General features: G+C 43.8%; 1 protein-coding gene across 2 annotated transcripts in view; it reads left to right on the plus strand.

The window, feature by feature from the left end:
• MAN2A1 (mannosidase alpha class 2A member 1) overlaps positions 1 to 8,241 on the plus strand; it is a 214,765-nt gene extending 206,524 nt beyond the window's left edge. For both annotated transcript variants that reach the window (XM_005907789.3, XM_070373207.1), the window contains 2 exons: positions 3,639 to 3,749; positions 5,510 to 8,241. In XM_005907789.3, coding sequence (XP_005907851.2) covers positions 3,639 to 3,749; positions 5,510 to 5,662 — 264 coding nt within the window. In that variant the 3' untranslated portion in view covers positions 5,663 to 8,241. The remainder of the gene's footprint in view (positions 1 to 3,638; positions 3,750 to 5,509) is intronic.
• Positions 8,242 to 20,400: the final 12,159 nt, after the last annotated feature.

Genomic DNA, 20,400 nt, shown 5'->3' on the forward strand with positions numbered 1-20,400 from the left:
CTATTTAGGGGCTATGAAATTGTTTGAAATTTCATTAGGAATCTTTATCATATTACTTCAACTTGCTATGTGTATTATATGGTCCTGTAATGACTCACAATCCCTAAATGATGTTTTTCTCTTCTTCAAAAAAAATTTTTAGCAGTACCACTGTAAAATACCAGTGTAAAATGTCATAAAACAGGTTATTCCAGCCAAGAGTCTGAGGTGAGGACAGATTTAAATTGTTCAGTCACATTAAAATCAAATCAGTGTTGGGAATGCTGGCAGCTATTCAGAAAAGATGTCTCTGTAGCACATTAAAAAAATTTTATGCCCTAGTAAGGTTGACCACCTCTTCTTAATATCTTCTGCTTCTGTTAGGTCAATACCATTTCTGTCCTTTATCAAACCCATCTTTGCATGAAATGTTCCCTTGGTATCTCTAATTTTCTTGAAGAGATCTCTAGTCTTCCCCATTCTGTTGTTTTGCTCTATTTATTTGCATTGATCTCTGAGAAAGGCTTTCTTATCTCTCCTTGCTTTTCTTTGGAACTCTGCATTCAGATGCTTATATCTTTCCTTTTCTCCTTTGCTTTTCACTTCTCTTCTTTTCACAGCTATTTGTAAGGCCTCCTCAGAGAGCCATTTTGCTTTTTTGCATTTCTTTTCCACGGGGATGGTCTTGATCCCTGTCTCCTGTACAATGTCACAAACCTCCATCCATAGTTCATCAGGCACTCTTATCTATCAGATCTAGTCCCTTAAATCTATTTCTCACTTCCACTGTATAACCATAAGGGATTTGATTTAGGTCATACCTGAATGATCTAGTGGTTTTCCCTACTTTGTTCAATTTAAGTCTGAATTTGGCAATAAGGAGTTCATGATCTGAGCCATAGTCAGCTCCTGGTCTTGTTCTTGTTGACTGTAGAGATGGCAGGAATACATAAAAGAACTGTACAAAAAAGATCTTCATGACCAAGATAATCATGATGGTGTGATCACACCTAGAGCCAGACATCCTGGAATGTGAAGTCAAGTGGGCCTTAGAAAGCATCACTACGAACAAAGCTAGTGGAGGTGATGGAATTCCAGTTGAGCTATTCCAAATCCTGAAAGATGATGCTGTGAAAGTGCTGCACTCAATATGCCAGCAAATTTGGAAAACTCAGCAGTGGCCACAGGACTGGAAAAGGTCAGTTTTCATTCCAATCCCAAAGAAAGGCAATGCCAAAGAATGCTCAAACTACCGCACAATTGCACTCATCTCACATGCTAGTAAAGTAATATTCAAAATTCTCCAAGCCAGGCTTCAGCAGTATGTGAACCATGAAAAGGCAGAGGAACCAGAGATCAAATTGCCAACATCCGCTGGATCATGGAAAAAGCAAGAGAGTTCCAGGAAAACATCTATTTCTGCTCTATTGACTATGCCAAAGCCTTTGACTGTGTGGATCACAATAAACTGGAAAATTCTGAAAGAGATGTGAATAGCAGACCACCTGACCTGCCGCTTGAGAAACCTATATGCAGGTCAGGAAGCAACAGTTAGAAGTGGACATGGAACAACAGACTGGTTCCAAATAGGAAAAGGAGTACGTCAAGGCTGTATATTGTCACCCTGCTTATTTAACTTCTATGCAGAGTACATCATAAGAAACGCTGGGCTGGAAGAAGCAGAAGCTGGAATCAAGATTGCTGGGAAAAATATCAATAACCTCAGATATGCAGATGACACCACCCTTATGGCAGAAAGTGAAGAGAAACTAAAAAGCCTCTTGATGAAAGTGAAAGTGGAGAGTGAAAAAGTTGGTTTAAAGCTCAACATTCAGAAAACTAAGATCATGGCATCTGGTCCCATTACTTCATGGGAAATAGATGGGGAAACAGTGGAAACAGTGTCAAACTTTATTTTTTGGGGCTCCAAAATCACTACAGATGGTGACTGCAGCCATGAAATTAAAAGGCGCTTACTCCTTGGAAGAAAAGTTATGTCCAACCTAGATAGCATATTGAAAAGTAGAGACAGTACTTTGCCAACAAAGGTCCGTCTAGTCAAGGCTATGGTTTTTCCCGTGGTCATGTATGGATGTGAGAGTTGGACTGTGAAGAAGGCTGAGTGCCGAAGAATTTATGCTTTTGAACTGTGGTGTTGGAGAAGACTCTTGAGAGTCCCTTGGTGTGCAAGGAGATCCAACCAGTCCATTCTGATGAAGATCAGCTCTGGGATTTCTTTGGAAGTTATGATGCTAAAGCTGAAACTCCAGTACTTTGGCCACCTCATGCGAAGAGTTGACTCATTGGAAAAGAGTCTGATGCTGGGAGGGATTGAGGGCAGGAGGAGAAGGAAACGACAGAGGATGAGATGGCTGGATGGCATCATGGACTCGATGGATGTAAGTCTGAGTGAACTCCAGGAGTTGGTGATGGATAGGGAGGCCTGGCGTGCTGCGATTCATGGGGTCGCAAACAGTCGGACACGACTGAGCTACTGAACTGACTGAAGGTTGACCAAGGTTTCCCTGGTGGCTCAGACAGTAAAGAATCCACCTAGAATGCGGGAGACCTAGGTTCAGTCCCTCGTTTGGGAAGATCCCCTGGAGAAGGGAATGGCTACCCACTCCAGTATTCTGGCCTGCAAACTTCCACAGACCGTATATAGTCCATGGGATCGCAGAGAGTCAGACACAGCTGAGCCACTTTCACTTTCAAGGTTGATCAAGAACCTCGGCATATTCGTATCTGTGGTCACATTAAAAAAAAGGACGAATACATGTGTCTATACAGTAAGTGTGCATTGCTTAACTTTTCCAAAGATTTTATTAATCCATTTTATTTATCATAAACATTTCCCGGTTTAGAAAATGTAAAATTGATTAAATGGTTATAATTTTAAATGTTCAAGGACTTAAAGCATTCAAGGCATTGTTACTTGAATTGGGTGCAGTTACTTGAATTGGGAGCAGGAAATTTTACTGCAAGAAAGTGTATACTGATCGCTGTAGCTGACTTGTGATTTTTAGTGTTTTCCTTTTTGCCTGAGCAAGAAGAATAGTTTCTGTAATGTGAATGTAAATGATACATCAAGCTAATAAATGTGGCTGGCTTAGCAAGTGATAAGCATAACTAATTCAACTTAAATTTCTCTTATATAAAAATCATGAACCAATACATTAAAGATTAAAAATGTTAATGCAGTTAACAAAAATTAGTATTCAGTGAAGAAGCATATTTCAGTTTTAAGATGGATGATACATCATTCAGTGGCCAGATAAGGACCAAATTCAGGTATCCTTTATTGAGTTGATGGATTTATTAAAAGTAAGTTAAAATGAAACGCTTTATTTGAAGAAACTTTGACAAACCAGTATGTAACATGTGGACAAGATAGCCCGTGTCCTTAGGAACCGTGGAGGAAACCAAGGCCTGAGTGACTTGCCAAGGACTCTCAGAATGTCAGCTGAGCGCCTGGGGAGGGCAGTGTCGCCGGGGAGTAGGCAGGCTGCGCAAGGAGCCTGAATGGGAGTGGGCAGGCCTGAAGTCACTTTAAGATACAAGAGCATTCGTGGTTGGGGACAGGGACGTCGAGGGTGTGCAGTGGGGTCAGAATTCGCTCTCAGCGTCCCCATGGCATCTTGCTGTCTGCTCGTTTACAGGTGGATGGCAAGCATTCCAACGAGGCCGCCTTGATCCTCCACAGGAAGGGGTTTGACTGCCGCTTCTCTAGCAGACACACCGGGCTGCTGTGTTCCACAACCCAGGGAAAGGTGAGCCGAAGGCCTGTTCTTCCTGTTGGTCTAGTGTGATTTGAGATGCTTGCTTTGTGCAGATGATCCTGACAAGGAGATGTCCATTGCCTTTCTGTGGACGCCATCACCTCACCTTCAGGTTTGCTCCAGTTTTCCCTCTTGTGGAGCCCCTGTCCAGTGTTCAGTCTCTTGTCCTTGTTGACATCATGCTGCCCCGGCAGACGGGTGCTGCTTGGAGACAGGGCCTCCTCGAGTCTCAGGCTTTCCGTTTCCAGCCCACAAAGCGGCTGCTTCCCAAGCCCTCTATTCCCACCTCTCTCAGACAGCTCAGGTATGATCCAGTTCAGCGAAGGCAACCCCATGTTCTGCGGGGGCCAAGTAACTGCAGCGGGGGCTTCCGTGGTGGCTCAGTCAGTAAAGAATCCGCCTGCAGTGCAGGAGACCCGGCTTTGATCCCTGGGTGGGGAAGACCCCCTGGAGGAGGGCATGGCAGCCCACTCCAGAATGCTTGCCTGGAAAATACCATGGACAGAGGAGCCTGACAGGCTATAGTCTGTGGAGTCACAAAGAGTCAGACACGACTGAGCGACTGGCACACGCACAGTGGGTGCAGGCTTGTAGTAGGGGTGGCGGGGACATGAGACTGGCCCGTGGGGTGAGTCGGCCGAGGCCCACGGGGCAGCTGGACTCCGCCCCAGGCCGTTGTTTCCCAGGCCCGGATCTTCTGATAAAGCGGGTCTGCGTGAGTCCACCCTGTGCAGCCCAGCAGGTCCTCAGGCTGAGTACTGACCGCTGGGTGCACCTTCCAATTTCTCTTCAAGCTGGCCTTGCTGGTGGTCCTTGTCAGCCAGTCTCAGAGGGAAGGGAACCTCCAGCTTACGCCTCTGGCTCCGACAGGCTGGGGCTGTCTGCAGCATGCGGCAGGCCTCCCACACCAAGTCAGCTGGCTGACCCACTCTTGAAGACCTCGTAGACATGGTGTCGGACAGACTCAAGGGAGTCCGTTCTGTCCTGCACAGTTGGCATGTGCGCAGCAGAGGCTCCAGAAAGAGGGGAGCACGAGAGGCGGTGGAGAGGCCTGAAGCTGCTTGGGCGACGTGTCCGTTCCTTCTGCCCACACTGCATGTCACGGGCGCTCGAGGGAGCACGGGTCTCTGTCGTTGGTTTCATTGTTCTTACTCTCTCCCTTCTCAGTGAGGATCTGAGACACTTGGGTGTGAACGTTTGTATCAGACACTAAGGCGTTGAGTCTTAAGGGGGTTAGATGACCCAGAGAGACAGACTAGGAGAACTGCCAGAAGTGAGAGTAGTTTTTTCCAAGCAGCCTTCCTACCCTGTAAGTGACCCCCTTACATGAGGGCCTTCCTGGGGGGCCTGGGGCCTGTCTCCCAGCTTCCCTGGTTCAGGAGGATGGTGGAGAAGCACCACTGTTGGGGTGAATACTGACTGAAAGCAGGTGTAGCTGTGTTTAAAGCTCTTGGTCTGAGGAGTCCTTTCTTTCATTGAGAAAGGCCCTTGCATACGATACGTTGTTAAGCAGCTGAGAGGGGTCCAGAAGACAGCCTTCTCCTGTTCCTGGGTTCCAGTCTCCCTTCAGAGTTGTCTTCTGTGCTCAAGTGTGTGGAGGTGGACTTAATCTCCATTCCCTGCCCCTGCTTTTTCACTAAAAGACAATTTCAAACGTACTTTTTACTTTTTCTCACACTGAGTATATAGATGCACTACTTACCTTTCTCCAAAGCTATTCTGTACGTGTGATTTTCATCACTCACTTTCAGATCCTGGTCCAGAAGCTCTTCAGCAAGTTCACTGTTGTGAGCATCACACCTTCGTCATTATCCCTGATGCATCCCCCTCCAGACGCCCGAAATATAAGTGAGATCAACTTGAGTCCCATGGAAATCAGCACATTCCGAATCCACTTGAGGTGAACCTGGTTTCAGATTTGGATTGGAAAGCAATGGCTTTTATATACTTCTTGGTTTTATGTGCAATAGAGAAGCACATTATTTTAGCTTCTGGCTACTGTGAGGACATGAATTCTGTGATTCTTCTTCTTAAACCAGTACAGTAGGAGAGAAAAAAAAGCCATGCTTCAAACTAATTTTTTTTTTAAGTTCCTTCCATGAACTGCTATCATCAGTATGAATTGATGCAACAAACGAAGAAATGTCTAAAGACAGCCTCTCAACAGATTGTATCTCAGGTTAAATGTTAACTAATTATATCTATGTTGGGGGTTGTAAAGAGATTGTTCTCAGTATTCACGTTGCTGACCCTTTGTTAGTTTTACAAAAATACCCATTTTTACCAAAATGGGATAAAAAGCTGGTGGGTAATAGCTAATGGCCAAAATGGTTGCAATCATTCATACGTGTTAGAAGAACTTTATGTGTTGAAATATGTGGAAAAGTGCAATCCGTCAACCCCGATGATACATCGTTGCTTTTACATGTTTCTCTACCACTTGGCCCTCCCTTCCTGCCCTCTGTAAGCATTTCCAGAAATACCAGATTTTAATCATTCAATAGTAGACAAAGAGGCATATTTTCATTACTTGACAATGTGGGATAGGTGCAATTTATTCCATTGTCACTAAGCTGGGAGAAGCGATTCCGTAGGTACCATGGCCTCTTCTGGGTACCACAAGGTGTCTTTTTACACAGCTCATTTGAATACAGATGTTCTGAGAAGGGGTTTTCTATTTTAAAATTCTCATATCAGAATAAATGTGCCTTATTTTTTTATAAGTCTTGTTAAATCTTTTGGTGTCCATATTACTGTTGGGGGAAGATGGGGAGTGGCTGGGGGGAGGGGCGGGTACTTTCTATGACACATAAATTGTATAATTTTTGCCTGACAATGCTGGCCACGTTCTGATCTGTTTCATTAAATTTGTGGTGATGTTACTCTAAACATTTTGACTATTTGAATGTACTGAGATGTCAGAAAACAAAACAAGGAAGAAAAATATTGTTAATTAAAATATGCTGCTGCCAAGGAGACTGCAACTTGAAGCTAGGATTTTGTAACAAGCAGAATCCACATACTGTTTTCATTTCACAAGAGTTCACCATTTTGAAGAGAGAATGCTTTAAAATAGGCCGTTTTGAAACCCACTTATATGTAACTCATCATAATTTATCATATTAAAGAATATGTTTGTTCAGTGAACTTCAAACTTTTGTACGTGCTAACCTCAAAATGAAGTTCTAAACCTATGTGCCATTACAGTACTTTAGATCAAATTTATTTGGGATCGTTGTTAACTTGACATTAAAACCAACATTTAGAGTATTCCATTTTAGCATAGAAAGGATTCTTGACTATGTGCACTGCTGAAAATTCTGTGTTAACTAATAGGTTTAGTATTGCCTGGCTTTAAACTTCCATTTTACCTCCTGCCATTCCAGCATCTTCATACAGAAGTAAAACATCATTTCTGTTTTATCATGTAGCCTAGTTATCATCTGTATTACCAGTCGAGATGCAGCTCCTTAGATTATTGTTCCATTAAGTTCACAAACTTCTTTCGCCTTTAATTATTAAGGAAATAATACTAGTGTTGATGAAGATATTACAAGAGAGTAATTTCTTGCAATAAACATGTACTGTAAGTTTCCTTCCTTGTTTTGGGGGGAGGAACAACTAAAACAAAAAACAAGCTTAATTTCTGTGAACATCTACAGACGTTAGGATTGCCAGACACAAAGCCCAGGAATAAGATCAGTATTTTCATTGCATCTTAAGTGTAAAACCTTGCTATAGGAGTTCACTGTGTTCTGTGGTTCAAGTGGTTGTACGTAATCTCTCTGGAATCTCTGATCAGCTGAAATAAAACTCTTGATGCAATAACAGCGGTCTTGCCACCCGTGGTGTCTGAGGTGGGTCTGTCCTGTGCTCCTCGGGGTCTTACTCAGTGCGTGTGGTCACCAGCTGCTCACAGGTAAAGCGGAAATTCTCTTTCACCAGCAAGTTTCTGCTCTTTATTTTTAGAATAAATCATCAGGGAAATGAAGAGAGGATGCTTTGCTTTGGGTTGTGGTCAAGAACTGATTAGATGATTTGGTGTCCCTGGCACACGCTGCGAACCGTGCCCTTCAGTCGTGATCTCAGTGGCATATTTGTTAGCTTAGGTTCTATTACATTCATTATTGCAGAGGTTCAGTTGACCAAGTAGTTCATGACTTTCTCTCTCTTTTTTTAAAATTTAATTTGGAGTTATAACTGCAGTGTTTGAGAACTTAGCATCCTTGTTTTCTGCAAATACTGATTAAAACAAAATGCTGTAAAACGTGTTGTAAAACATTGTACTTGCCTTCCCATGTCTTTGTTGTATTTGTGCTGAAATGTTTTCATATTCCTTTGTCGGGAAGAAAATCTTTGCTTTCATTTTGATTATGTTGCTTTCCTTGAAATCAATAGGTTTTGGTATTTTCTCTTGGAAGATTTTATATCTTTTTGGGAATATGTAATATAAGATATCTAATAAAAGATCAATCTTACCATGTCTGTGGTCCTCTAGAGCAGTTCTTAAATCTGATTTTGTAAGCAAGATATAGTAAATGTTTCGGTGGGTAGAGTGGAGGAGTAAGGGCTTGTTTTGTCTTCTGTCATGAGTGAATTGCTCCTTCTTCAGTCCATTTCCGTTGGGTTGGCCAAAAAGTTTATTCAGTTTTTTCCTCTGAGATAGATGGTTCTAGTAGAGCTTTATCTTTATCTAGTTGTCTTTATCTTCAAAACAATTTTGTTAAATTGTGTTGTGACTACTGTCATATCAGCATGTATTAAAAAAAAATCAATTGGTGAATTGTTGTGTAGCCATTTTAGTAATGAAGATGGAAGAAAAAGCAACATGTTTGGCATATTATGCTTTATTCAAGAAAGGTAAAAATGCAGCTGAAACACACACAGAATATCTATGCAGTGTGTGAAGAAGGTGTGGTGACTGAGCTGACTTTTTAAAGTGGTTTGTGAAGTTTCGTGCTGGTTGTTTCTTGCTGGACGATACTGCACAGCCATGTGCACCAGTTGGCGCTGATGACCATCCAGTGGAGACGTCGAGAGCAGTCATGTGTGCCACAGGGGGGCCACTGCAGTCAGCGTGTGCTGCAGGGAGGCTGATGCAGTCACATGTGCCGCAGGGAGGCCGCTGCAGTCACGTGTGCCGCAGGGAGGCCGCTACAGTCACGTGTGCCGCAGGGAGGCCGCTGCAGTCACGTGTGCCGCAGGGGGGCCGCTGCAGTCAGCGTGTGCCGCAGGGAGGCCGCTGCAGTCACGTGTGCCACAGGGAGGCCGCTGCAGTCACGTGTGCCGCAGGGGGGCCGCTGCCGCACTCGGAATGCCCAGACCAAGCGCTGAGAAGCACTTGTGCCAGCTCGGTTATGTCGATCACTGTGATGTTTGAGTTCCTCATAAGCAAAGAGAAAAACCTTCTCGACCATCTTTCCACATGCAATTCTCCAGTGAAAGGTAATAAAAATGTTCTGTTTTTAAAACAAATCGTATTGGGTGATGAAAAATAGATACTGTACAGTGATGTGGAAGGGAAGAGATTGTGAGGCAAGCAAAATGAACCACCACCAATGACACCTGAAGGCCAGTCTTCATCCAAAGAAGCTGATGTTTTATGTGTGGTGGGATTGGAGTCCTCTTTATGAGCTCTTGCTGGAGTATGATTAATTCCAACAAGTACTGCTCCCAGTTAGACCAGCTGAAAGCAGCAGTCAAGAAAAGCATCTGGACTTGGTCAGCAGAAAGTGCATCATCTCCCCCCAGGATCACACAAGACAACGAGTTTCTCTGATGACCAGGCAAAACCGTTACAGCTTGGCCGGGAATTCTGATTCATCCAGGTATTTCTCTGGACCTTTGGATTTCCATTTATTTTCGTCTTTACAGAATTCTCCTAATGGAAAAAATTTCAGTTTCCTGGAAAACCATAAACACACTTGAAACAGTTCTTTGCTCAAAAAGATAAAAAGTTTTGGGAAGATGAGATTATGAAGTTGCCTGGAAAATAGCAGAACGTAGTAGGGTAAAAAGGCGGTGAATACGTTGTTCAATAAAGTTCTTGATGAAAACGAATAATGGGTCTTTTATTTGTACTTAAAACCGAAGGAACTTTTTGGCCAACCCAGCAGCAGGCGAATGGCAGGCGGGGGATGGTAGCGAATCCACGTCTGGGTTTGGGGGCAGCTTTGAGTTTGGGGTTCAGGAGCCTTCCCAGCAACACTTGTGCCTGTGGAACCTTCTGGTCCAGTAAGGAGGGGGAGGTCATGGTCACAGTCCAGTATTCCAAGATAAGATGAGAGTAAGCCAAGATGTGAAACAGAAGGTCCGTGTGAGCGGATGCGGAAGGTAAGGCGTGTTGGAAGGGTGGGGTCTGAAGATGTCTTCCAGCCTGCCGGCCAGGCCAGCACACAGCTTAGTGGCTTTAGGGGAATTTCCTCAAAGCCAGGAAGTGGGGGAGGGAAAGGGATACATATTCTGGAGATACATATGTGTTAGCCAGGCAAAGAATACGCGCTAACTAGGAAGTTTATACTTGTTTTGGGTGACTTACAACGTGAAGAGACTAATCAATTTATAATATATATACACTGAGCTGTAAAACCCTAGAGAAATATGAATAAAAATACTAATTTCATCATCAGATGATGAAAATTTTTTGGCTCCATATTATTTGATTATCAACATGCCAAATCGTTTTAAAGTTAAAAATGGGTAAAGAAAAATTTCGTTTAGATGGGCATATGCTTACATTGCTCCTGCAAAGCTGTGATGTGAAACCAATTAAGGGCGATTGCTACTGTAAATGGCTCCAGGAGTGGCTGCAGAGCAGCTGTAGTGGGTGAGGCCCCTGCGGTGTACATTGGCTTGAGCAAAAATAAGTGATTTATTGTCCCCAGTACAACATCAAGGGTGGACAGAACTCCAAATACAGCTATAGGGTGATGTCGTCCAGGATGTGGTTTTTTCTCTTTTTTACTTTCCTCTGAGTTGTTCTCATCTCAGGCAAGGGCTGCACGTGTAATGGCAAGAGGGCTCCCAGCAGAGCCAGACCTGCACCCAGCCGGCTTCGTGACCCCACCAGTAAGAGCACCTTCATTTGGACTTTCAGCAAAGGGCCCGGCATCGACAGTACTGGCGGTCATCTTGCTAATATCCTAGTGACAATGACTAGGGGTAGAGTTAAGTTCAACTGAATCACGTGGGCAAAACACGTGAGGAATAGCCCACTCTTAACCCCCCTACCACATAGAAACAGCAGAGAAAAGGGAGTTGGATACTAGGGTGCTTTGGATCCTAAGTAAGCAAAATACAGTAAGAAATACACTGCTGAGAAGAAGCAAACGTGCAGACTTTAGAAAACACACTTAGCTTTAATTTCAGGAAAGGTTCCATGGAAGAGAGAGGCTTGAAATAGTGCCTAAAAGACACATTTGACTTCAGCAGGTAGAAATAATATGCACGTTCTCCATAGAAACCGGAGTAAGGAAAGACGTAACAGCAAGCCTGAAGAACTAACTGGAAATGGTTCCTTGTGTTGAGCGACTGATCTGATCTGATCTGATCTGTCCAGTGAAACGTTTGTGATAGCAGCCGGGTTCTCTCTCCGTGTGCCGTCCCGTATGGGGCCGCTAGCCGCGTGTGGTCCACCAGCGTTGAGGTGTGCTGTGTGCAAGTAAGGAGCTGCATAGCTCATTCGAGTGGAAAAGCAGCGTGTGTCTACAGATTAACACGGTCTAGAGCACGTGGTAACGTATAAGATACCGGTAGGAAAAACAAGTAAAAATCCTCGCAGTTTGCGTTTTTCGTTGATCGGGCACCTTGGGCTACAGTCTTGCCACGGTGTGGCCCTCAAACCGGGAGCATGGGCACACCTGGGAACTTGTCAGGATGCAGGGTCTCAGGCCCACCCCCACACCCACTGAGTCACAGACTACGTTTCCGCAAGACCCCTCCCCAGAAGATTAACATGCATGCTAAAGCACTGGCCCAGAACATTTGTCAGAAGGAAAGCCTCTCACGCCTGTCAGAAGGTCTGTTATCAAAAAGGTAAGAAGAAGTGTTGGCAAGGACGTGGAGAGAAGGGAAGCTTCATACGCTGTTCCTGCTGTTCTTCGGGCTCGGCCCTGTCCCTTCTGCTCCAGTGTTCCTGCTTTCGAGCCTTCCTGTAGCAGGCTCCTTGTTACTCTGCTCCAGTTCGCTGTCACTTTCTCAAGAATCCCCCTGGACCAGCCAATTTACAGTAGTCCTACGCCTACTTCCTCTCCGAGTACTTATTACCCTGCTTCTTTTCTTCTTAACAGAGCCAAGTGTGAAATGTCAGTGTGCCTTCCCCAGTGGAATGTAAGCGCCACTGAGGGCAGGGACCCCAGCTGTTTGTGCAACTTTGTACTTCCACACTTGGAACAGCAGGCGTTCAGCAAATGTGTGTTCAATAAATCGGTGAAAATGTTTATCACCGTTGAATGTTGAGAGACAATTGCAATTTCCAGAATAGGAGGCTGAGAAGTCCTTTACATCTTAATTGTATTGAAAAATATTTGTTCATGGTATTTTCCTACTCAAAAAACCCTCAATAAGTTCCCATTACCCGAAATTAAAGCATAAATGTTTCAAGCTGCATTCCTAATTTCCCTCAAGGATGTGACCTTATGGAAGATACTATACTTGCTTCACAACCAGCCACTGGCCCTCTGGCTTCTTTGCTAATAAAATCCTGATTTTCTTCACATATCGGATAGTCATGAGCCTCAGGAGGTGGGTTGTAATTGGTCTAAATCAGTCACGATTTCTTTCTATAGCCTTGATGCCTGATTTAAGAATTAGTTTGTGACAGTTTTGGCCATCGAACTGTCAGGAGGAGTCAGTTGGGGACTTGCAGGGAGCATCCCTCCATCTTCAAAAGGGGAGAGCACCTCACCCTCATGCAGCCGTGTTCAAAGGCAGTTTTGTGGAGTGTTGATGCTGGAGCTGCTGCAGCCATTTTGCAGCCCTGCAGAGACAAGCCTGGGGACCAAATAAAAACGAGCAGAGCCGGGTGCGTCCCTGTTGGTGCTGAGCTGCTGAGTGAGCCAACTCCCACCTTTTCGTTACAGGAAGTCATGACACGTTAGTATTTCAGCCCCTCGGAGTTCAGTGTTAGGTCACAAAGAACCTAAGGCGTTTAAACGGATGCTCTTCACGGCTGCCTCGGCACCCGACGCTGTTTAGAGTGGTGCGTGTGTGCTTGCCTGGCTAAGCTTGTCAGGGCAGTTTCTCAGAACACAGCCTCTTACTCTGTCCCTATTGCTCCCCCCGCCTTGCACATTTGCTCAGAATATTTAATAAAACTGTTCTTAATGATATTGCGTAGGCACTTTTTTCAAGTATAAGATGAAAAGATAACAAAGGCAAGATGAATGCAGGATGTGTGTCCCAGCAACATGCCCGAAGGGCGCAGAGCCCCTTTGGCCCAGCCCTGAGCGCCAGCCCAGTGCGGCTCGGCCTCTGCGCAGGGAGGTGAGCCCGACAGGTGGGCAGGGCCTGCCCCGGGGTGGGGTAGGTGCCGGGCCGGCCCTCTGTGAAGCGCTCAGCTACCTCTTCAGCTGCTGTAAGAGTTTTTCCAGGAGATTTCTCTCGTTGGAGGGCCGTAAGTGAATTTCTGAATCTCCAAACCAGGCGAAGAAAGGCAGTTGTGACGGTGCGGTTTTTAAGCGCAGATGTTAAGGGTCTTCGTGGAGCCGAGCGTTCTTGGCCCCCATGCCCTGTGTAGCTTTCCAAATCTTGACTCATCACTGTAGTCTTGGGGCCCATTTTCTGATCCCAAATCTAAATGGCAATGCTAGCAAGCAAGATCGGAGAAGGCAATGGCACCCCACTGCAGTACTCTTGCCTGGAAAATCCCATGGATGGAGGAGCCTGGTAGGCTGCAGTCCATGGGGTCATTAAGAGTCGGGCACGACTGAGTGACTTCACTTTCACTTTCCACTTTCATGCATTGGAGAAGGAAATGGCAACCCACTCCAGTGTTCTTGCCTGGAGAATCCCAGGGATGGGGGAGCCTGCTGCGCTGCCATCTATGGGGTCGCACAGAGTTGGACACGACTGGAGCGACTTAGCAGCAGCAGCAAGCAAGATGAGTCTCTAGGGTCTGGATGTATGAAACACTTTTACTAAACCAAATGGAACTTCATTGGTTGGCTTTCAAAGTATGATCTGAAGTTTCAGGGAGGCCTTTGTTTTGATTCAAAACTCGCCCCCCCACCCACCCTCCCAGATCAGATCAGAGCACTTGCCTTCCATGGGATGGATGTCCTTGTCAAATGCAGGACTGAAATCATCTCAGGATGGCTGTATGGAAGGGAGTTTTCACAAAAAGCAATTTGACTCATTTGTTTATTTTGTCTTCCTAAATGGATTTTTAAAGCACAGTTAATATGATTAGTTTGAAGTTTAAATCTATTAAGGAAAATCTACAGATTCCTCTTCACTGAATGCATGGACGCCCTTTAATAGAGCCTGATGGCAATTGGTTTTAGATTTTGCATTGAGTTCCAATAAATGTGACATTTGATCGGGATGCCTGCTCTGCGCTCTGGGGGAGTGGGGTTTTAATCATCTTGCTCTCCTGTCTGGTGAGGGAGAGAGATCCTGCCTGGAGATACGGTGCCGTAAGTTATGGTACCTCACGTCTGGTGGCACAGGTAAGGCCAGAGGCCAGAGGCCCCTTAGTGCAGGCAGCACAGACGTGAGCCCAGGGGAAGGGGACGTGGCTTCCGTCTGGAGTGCTGAGGGGAGGGTGGGCGTGAGCTGAGTGGGAGGACGTGGGGGGCGGTGACCCCAGCACACACGCAAAACAAGAAAGCTCGTGTCTGGGGCAAGTGTGGTGAGGGGAAGTCACTGGAAGTTAGGCTGGACATGATTTTGTATGATTTAAAGGCTCGCCCTGCCCTGTATTTAAGACTTTGAACCTACAGAAGGAAATGGAGATCCGGTGGTACCCGTGTGCATATTGGCTGGTGAGCACAGCTAAGAGGTGGAAGGAAAGAAGTGTGAGTGCCATTTTCCGGAAACCTTAATAACTGTCAGTCGTTGTGAAGAAAAGGAAATGTGCGTCCAAATTAATTTTGTTCGCTGTAGCCATGTGATGTTTGATCAGGGCAGTTATGAAATGTAAGTTTCTTGTGTGTGAGACCGTTGCCTGCAGAGCCCTACAGTGGTTCTATCTGTGAAATAGCAGCCTCACCACCAAGCTTGGGCAGAACCGTGGTCCAGGGGACCGAGTCACTGGCCCCTGCTGTTAGTCCACCGTCGGTCTGCTCTGGGGCTGTCTCTGGGGGTCAGCTTGTCAGCTATAAACTCGGGAGTACTTGTCACCCAGCTAAGAATCAAAGAACTCATGAGACACGTTATTAAAATACTTTGAACTTTAAAGGGGTCTGATATTTTCAAGTTTAGCAGAACCTTGTCGTATGCGGTTTTCTTGGGCCTGTCTCACTGCAGTGTCGTGATGAGGGTTTGTAAGTCAGTAAACCTATGTAAGGTGAAGGCTAGCCATTTAGCCTGAGCCCACCTTTTTGGAGATGAGTGGTGAGTGAGGTTCCAACAGTTGTAGCCCCAGTTCTTTCAGCTTCAACAGTATGACCAAAGCAGAGCCCTTTGGGGACATTTCAGCTTAGAAGGGAACACAAGGGACAAGAGGCCACAGGCACAAACGCCTGGCCTTTAAAACTGTGCACCTGGCTTCATTAACATCTCCAGAAATAGACCATGAAATGAAAGCTTTTCAGTATTTAAACAGAAAGCACCTATCCGAGCACCTGGCATCACAGAGCCAGGGGGCTGCAGGAGCTCCAGCCTTGTCAAAGTTCCAAGCAGAAGGCAAGCCGTCTGTCTCGGGCCTGTGGACTGTGGTGTGGCCATCTGTGGGGCTGTGACAGTCAGCTACCTGACGACGCGCGCAGGGCTGCAGGGGCTTGTGGCAGCCAGCAGATAATGTCAGGGTCAAGGGGAAATAAAGCAGTGCTAAATGTTGACTCCTTTTTCTCTTCCTTTCTCAGAAGGCATGACCAAAAGTAAAAAAAGATGATGATAAAAATAATTGCCAACACTTAATGAGTGTTATGTGCCAGGCACTGTAAACCCATGGTGTATTTCAGATCAGTCGCTAAGTCGTGTCCGACTCTTCGTGACCCCATGAATTGCAGCACACTAGGCCTCCCTGTCCATCGCCAACTCCCGGAGTTCACTCAAACTCATGTCCATCAAGTCAGTGATGCCATCCAGCCATCTCATCCTCTGTCGTCCCCTTCTCCTCCTGCCCCCAATCCCTCCCAGCATGAGAGTCTTTTCCAGTGAGTCAACTCTTCGCATGAGGTGGCCAAAGTACTGGAGTTTCAGCTTTAGAATTATTCCTTCCAAAGAAATCCGAGGGCTGATCTCCTTCAGAATGGACTGGTTGGATCTCCTTGCAGTCCCAGGGGCTCTCAAGAGTCTTCTCCAACACCACAGTTCAGAAGCATCAATTCTTCGGCTCTCAGCTTTCTTCACAGTCCAACTCTCACATCCATACATGACCACTGGAAAAACCATAGCCTTGACTAGACAGACCTTTGTTGGCAAAGTAATATCTCTGCTTTTGAATATGCTATCTAGGTTGGTCATAACTTTCCTTCCAATGTGTAAGTGTCTTTTAATTTCATGGCTGCAATCAACATCTGCAGTGATTTTGGAGCCCAAAAAAATAAAGTCTGACACTGTTTCCACTGTTTCCCCATCTATTTCCCATGAAGTGATAGGACCAGATGCCATGATCTTTGTTTTCTGAATGTTGAGCTTTAAACCAACTTTTTCACTCTCCACTTTCACTTTCATCAAGAGGCTTTTTAGTTCCTCTTCACTTTCTGCCATAAGGGTGGTGTCATCTGCATATCTGAGTTTATTAATATGTCTCCCGGCAATCTTGATTCCAGCTTGTGCTTCTTCCAGCCCAGTGTTTCTCATGATGTACTCTGCATAGAAGTTAAATAAGCAGGATGACAATATACAGCCTTGGCATACTCCTTTTCCTATTTGGAACCAGTCTGTTCCATGTCGAGTTTTAATTTTATTTTATTTTTAAACTTTACATAATTGTATTAGTTTTGCCAAATATCAAAATGAATCCACCACAGGTATACGTGTGTTCCCCATCCTGAATCCTCCTCCCTCCTCCCTCCCCATACCATCCCTCTGGGTCGTCCCAGTGCGCTAGCCCCAAGCATCCAGTATCGTGCATCAAACCTGGACTGGCATCTCGTTTCATATATGATATTTTACATGTTTCAATGCCATTCTCCCAAATCTTCCCTCCCTCTCCCTCTCCCACAGAGTCCATAAGACTGATCTATACATCAGTGTCTCTTTTGCTGTCTCGTACACAGGGTTATTGTTACAATCTTTCTAAATTCCATATATATGCGTTAGTATACTGTATTGGTGTTTTTCCTTCTGGCTTACTTCACTCTGTATAATAGGCTCCAGTTTCATCCACCTCATTAGAACTGACTCAAATGTTTTCTTTTTAATGGCTGAGTAATACTCCATTGTGTATATGTACCACAGCTTTCTTATCCATTCATCTGCTGATGGACATCTAGGTTGCTTCCATGTCCTGGCTATTATAAACAGTGCTGTGATGAACATTGGGGTACACGTGTCTCTTTCCCTTCTGGTTTCCTCAGTGTGTATGCCCAGCAGTGGGATTGCTGGATCATAAGGCAGTTCTATTTCCAGTTTTTAAGGAATCTCACACTGTTCTCCATAGTGGCTGTACTAGTTTGCATTCCACCAACAGTGTAAGAGGGTTCCCTTTTCTCCACACCCTCTCCAGCATTTATTATTTGCAGACTTTTGGATCGCAGCCATTCTGACTGGTGTGAAATGGTACCTCATAGTGGTTTTGATTTGCATTTCTCTGATAATGAGTGATGTTGAGCATCTTTTCATATGTTTGTTAGCCCTCTGTATGTCTTCTTTGGAGAAATGTCTGTTTAGTTCTTTGGCCCATTTTTTGATTGGGTCATTTATTTTTCTGGAGTTGAGCTGTAGGAGTTGCTTATATATTTTTGAGATTAGTTGTTTGTCAGTTGCTTCATTTGCTATTATTTTCTCCCATTCTGAAGGCTGCCTTTTCACCTTGCTAATAGTTTCCTTTGATGTGCAGAAGCTTTTAAGGTTAATTAGGTCCCATTTGTTTATTTTTGCTTTTATTTCCAATATTCTGGGAGGTGGGTCATAGAGGATCCTGCTGTGATGTATGTCAGAGTGTGTTTTCCTATGTTCTCCTCTAGGAGTTTTATAGTTTCTGGTCTTACGTTTAGATCTTTAATCCATTTTGAGTTTATTTTTTTGTGTATGGTGTTAGAAAGTGTTCTAGTTTCATTCTTTTACAAGTGGTTGACCAGTTTTCCCAGCACCATTTGTTAAAGAGATTGTCTTTAATCCACTGTATATTCTTGCCTCCTTTGTCAAAGATAAGGTGTTCATATGTGCGTGGATTTATCTCTGGGCTTTCTATTTTGTTCCATTGATCTATATTTCTGTCTTTGTGCCAGTACCATACTGTCTTGATAACTGTGGCTTTGTAGTAGAGCCTGAAGTCAGGTAGGTTGATTCCTCCAGTTCCATTCTTCTTTCTCAAGATCGCTTTGGCTATTTGAGGTTTTTGTATTTCCATACAAATTGTGAAATTGTTTGTTCTAGCTCTGTGAAGAATACTGTTTGTAGCTTGATAGGGATTGCATTGAATCTATAAATTGCTTTGGGTAGTATACTCATTTTCACTATATTGATTCTTCCGATCCATGAACATGGTATATTTCTCCATCTATTAGTGTCCTCTTTGATTTCTTTCACCAGTGTTTTATAGTTTTCTATATATAGGTCTTTAGTTTCTTTAGGTAGATATATTCCTAAGTATTTTATTCTTTCCGTTGCAATGGTGAATGGAATTGTTTCCTTAATTTCTCTTTCTGTTTTCTCATTATTAGTGTATAGGAATGCAAGGGATTTCTGTGTGTTGAGTTTATATCCTGCAACTTTACTGTAGTCATTGATTAGTTCTAGTAATTTTCTAGTGGAGTCTTTAGGGTTTTCTATGTAGAGGATCATGTCATCTGCAAATAGTGAGAGTTTTACTTCTTCTTTTCCAATTTGGATTCCTTTTATTTCTTTTTCTGCTCTGATTGCTGTGGCCAAAACTTCCAAAACTATGTTGAATAGTAGTGGTGAAAGTGGGCACCCTTGTCTTGTTCCTGACTTTAGGGAAATGCTTTCAATTTTTCACCATTGAGGATAATGTTTGCTGTGGGTTTGTCATATATAGCTTTTATTATGTTGAGGTATGTTCCTTCTATTCCTGCTTTCTGGAGAGTTTTTATCATAAATGGGTGTTGAATTTTGTCAAAGGCTTTCTCTGCATCTATTGAGATAATCATATGGTTTTTATTTTTCAATTTGTTAATGTGGTGTATTACATTGATTGATTTGCAGATATTGAAGAATCCTTGCATCCCTGGGATAAAGCCCACTTGGTCATGGTGTATGATCTTTTTAATGTGTTGTTGGATTCTGATTGCTAGAATTTTGTTAAGGATTTTTGCATCTATGTTCATCAGTGATATTGGCCTGTAGTTTTCTTTTTTTGTGGGATCTGTGTCAGGTTTTGGTATTAGGGTGATGGTGGCCTCATAGAATGAGTTTGGAAGTTTACCTTCCTCTGCAATTTTCTGGAAGAGTTTGAGCAGGATAGGTGTTAGCTCTTCTCTAAATTTTTGGTAGAATTCAGCTGTGAAGCCCGTCTGACCAGCGCTTTTGTTTGCTGGAAGATTTTTGATTACAGTTTCAATTTCCGTGCTTGTGATGGGTCTGTTAAGATTTTCTATTTCTTCCTGGTCCAGTTTTGGAAAGTTGTACTTTTCTAAGAATTTGTCCATTTCTTCCACATTGTCCATTTTATTGGCATATAATTGCTGATAGTAGTCTCTTATGATCCTTTGTATTTCTGTGTTGTCTGTTGTGATCTCTCCATTTTCATTTCTAATTTTATTGATTTGATTTTTCTCCCTTTGTTTTTTGATGAGTCTGGCTAATGGTTTGTCAATTTTATTTATCCTTTCAAAGAACCAGCTTTTGGTTTTGTTGATTTTTGCTATGGTCTCTTTTGTTTCTTTTGCATTTACTTCTGCTCTAATTTTTAAGATTTCTTTCCTTCTACTAACCCTGGGGTTCTTCATTTCTTTCTTTTCTAGTTGCTTTAGGTGTAGAGTTAGGTTATTTATTTGACTTTTTTCTTGTTTCTTGAGGTGTGCCTGTATTGCTATGAACTTTCCCCTTAGGACTGCTTTTACCGTGTCCCACAGGTTTTGGGTTGTTTTGTTTTCATTTTCATTCGTTTCTATGCAAATTTTGATTTCTTTCTTGATTTCTTCTGTGAATTGTTGGTTATTCAGCAGTGTGTTGTTCAGCCTCCATATGTTGGAATTTTTAATAGTTTTTCTCCTGTAGTTGAGATCTAATCTTACTACATTGTGGTCAGAAAAGATGCTTGGAATGATTTCTATTTTTCTGAATTTACCAAGGCTAGCTTTCTGGCCCAGGATGTGATCTATCCTGGAGAAGGTTCCATGTGCGATTGAGA

This window comes from Bos mutus, chromosome 7 (assembly GCF_027580195.1).
Source record: "Bos mutus isolate GX-2022 chromosome 7, NWIPB_WYAK_1.1, whole genome shotgun sequence".
In the NCBI taxonomy this organism is placed as follows: domain Eukaryota; kingdom Metazoa; phylum Chordata; class Mammalia; order Artiodactyla; family Bovidae; genus Bos; species Bos mutus.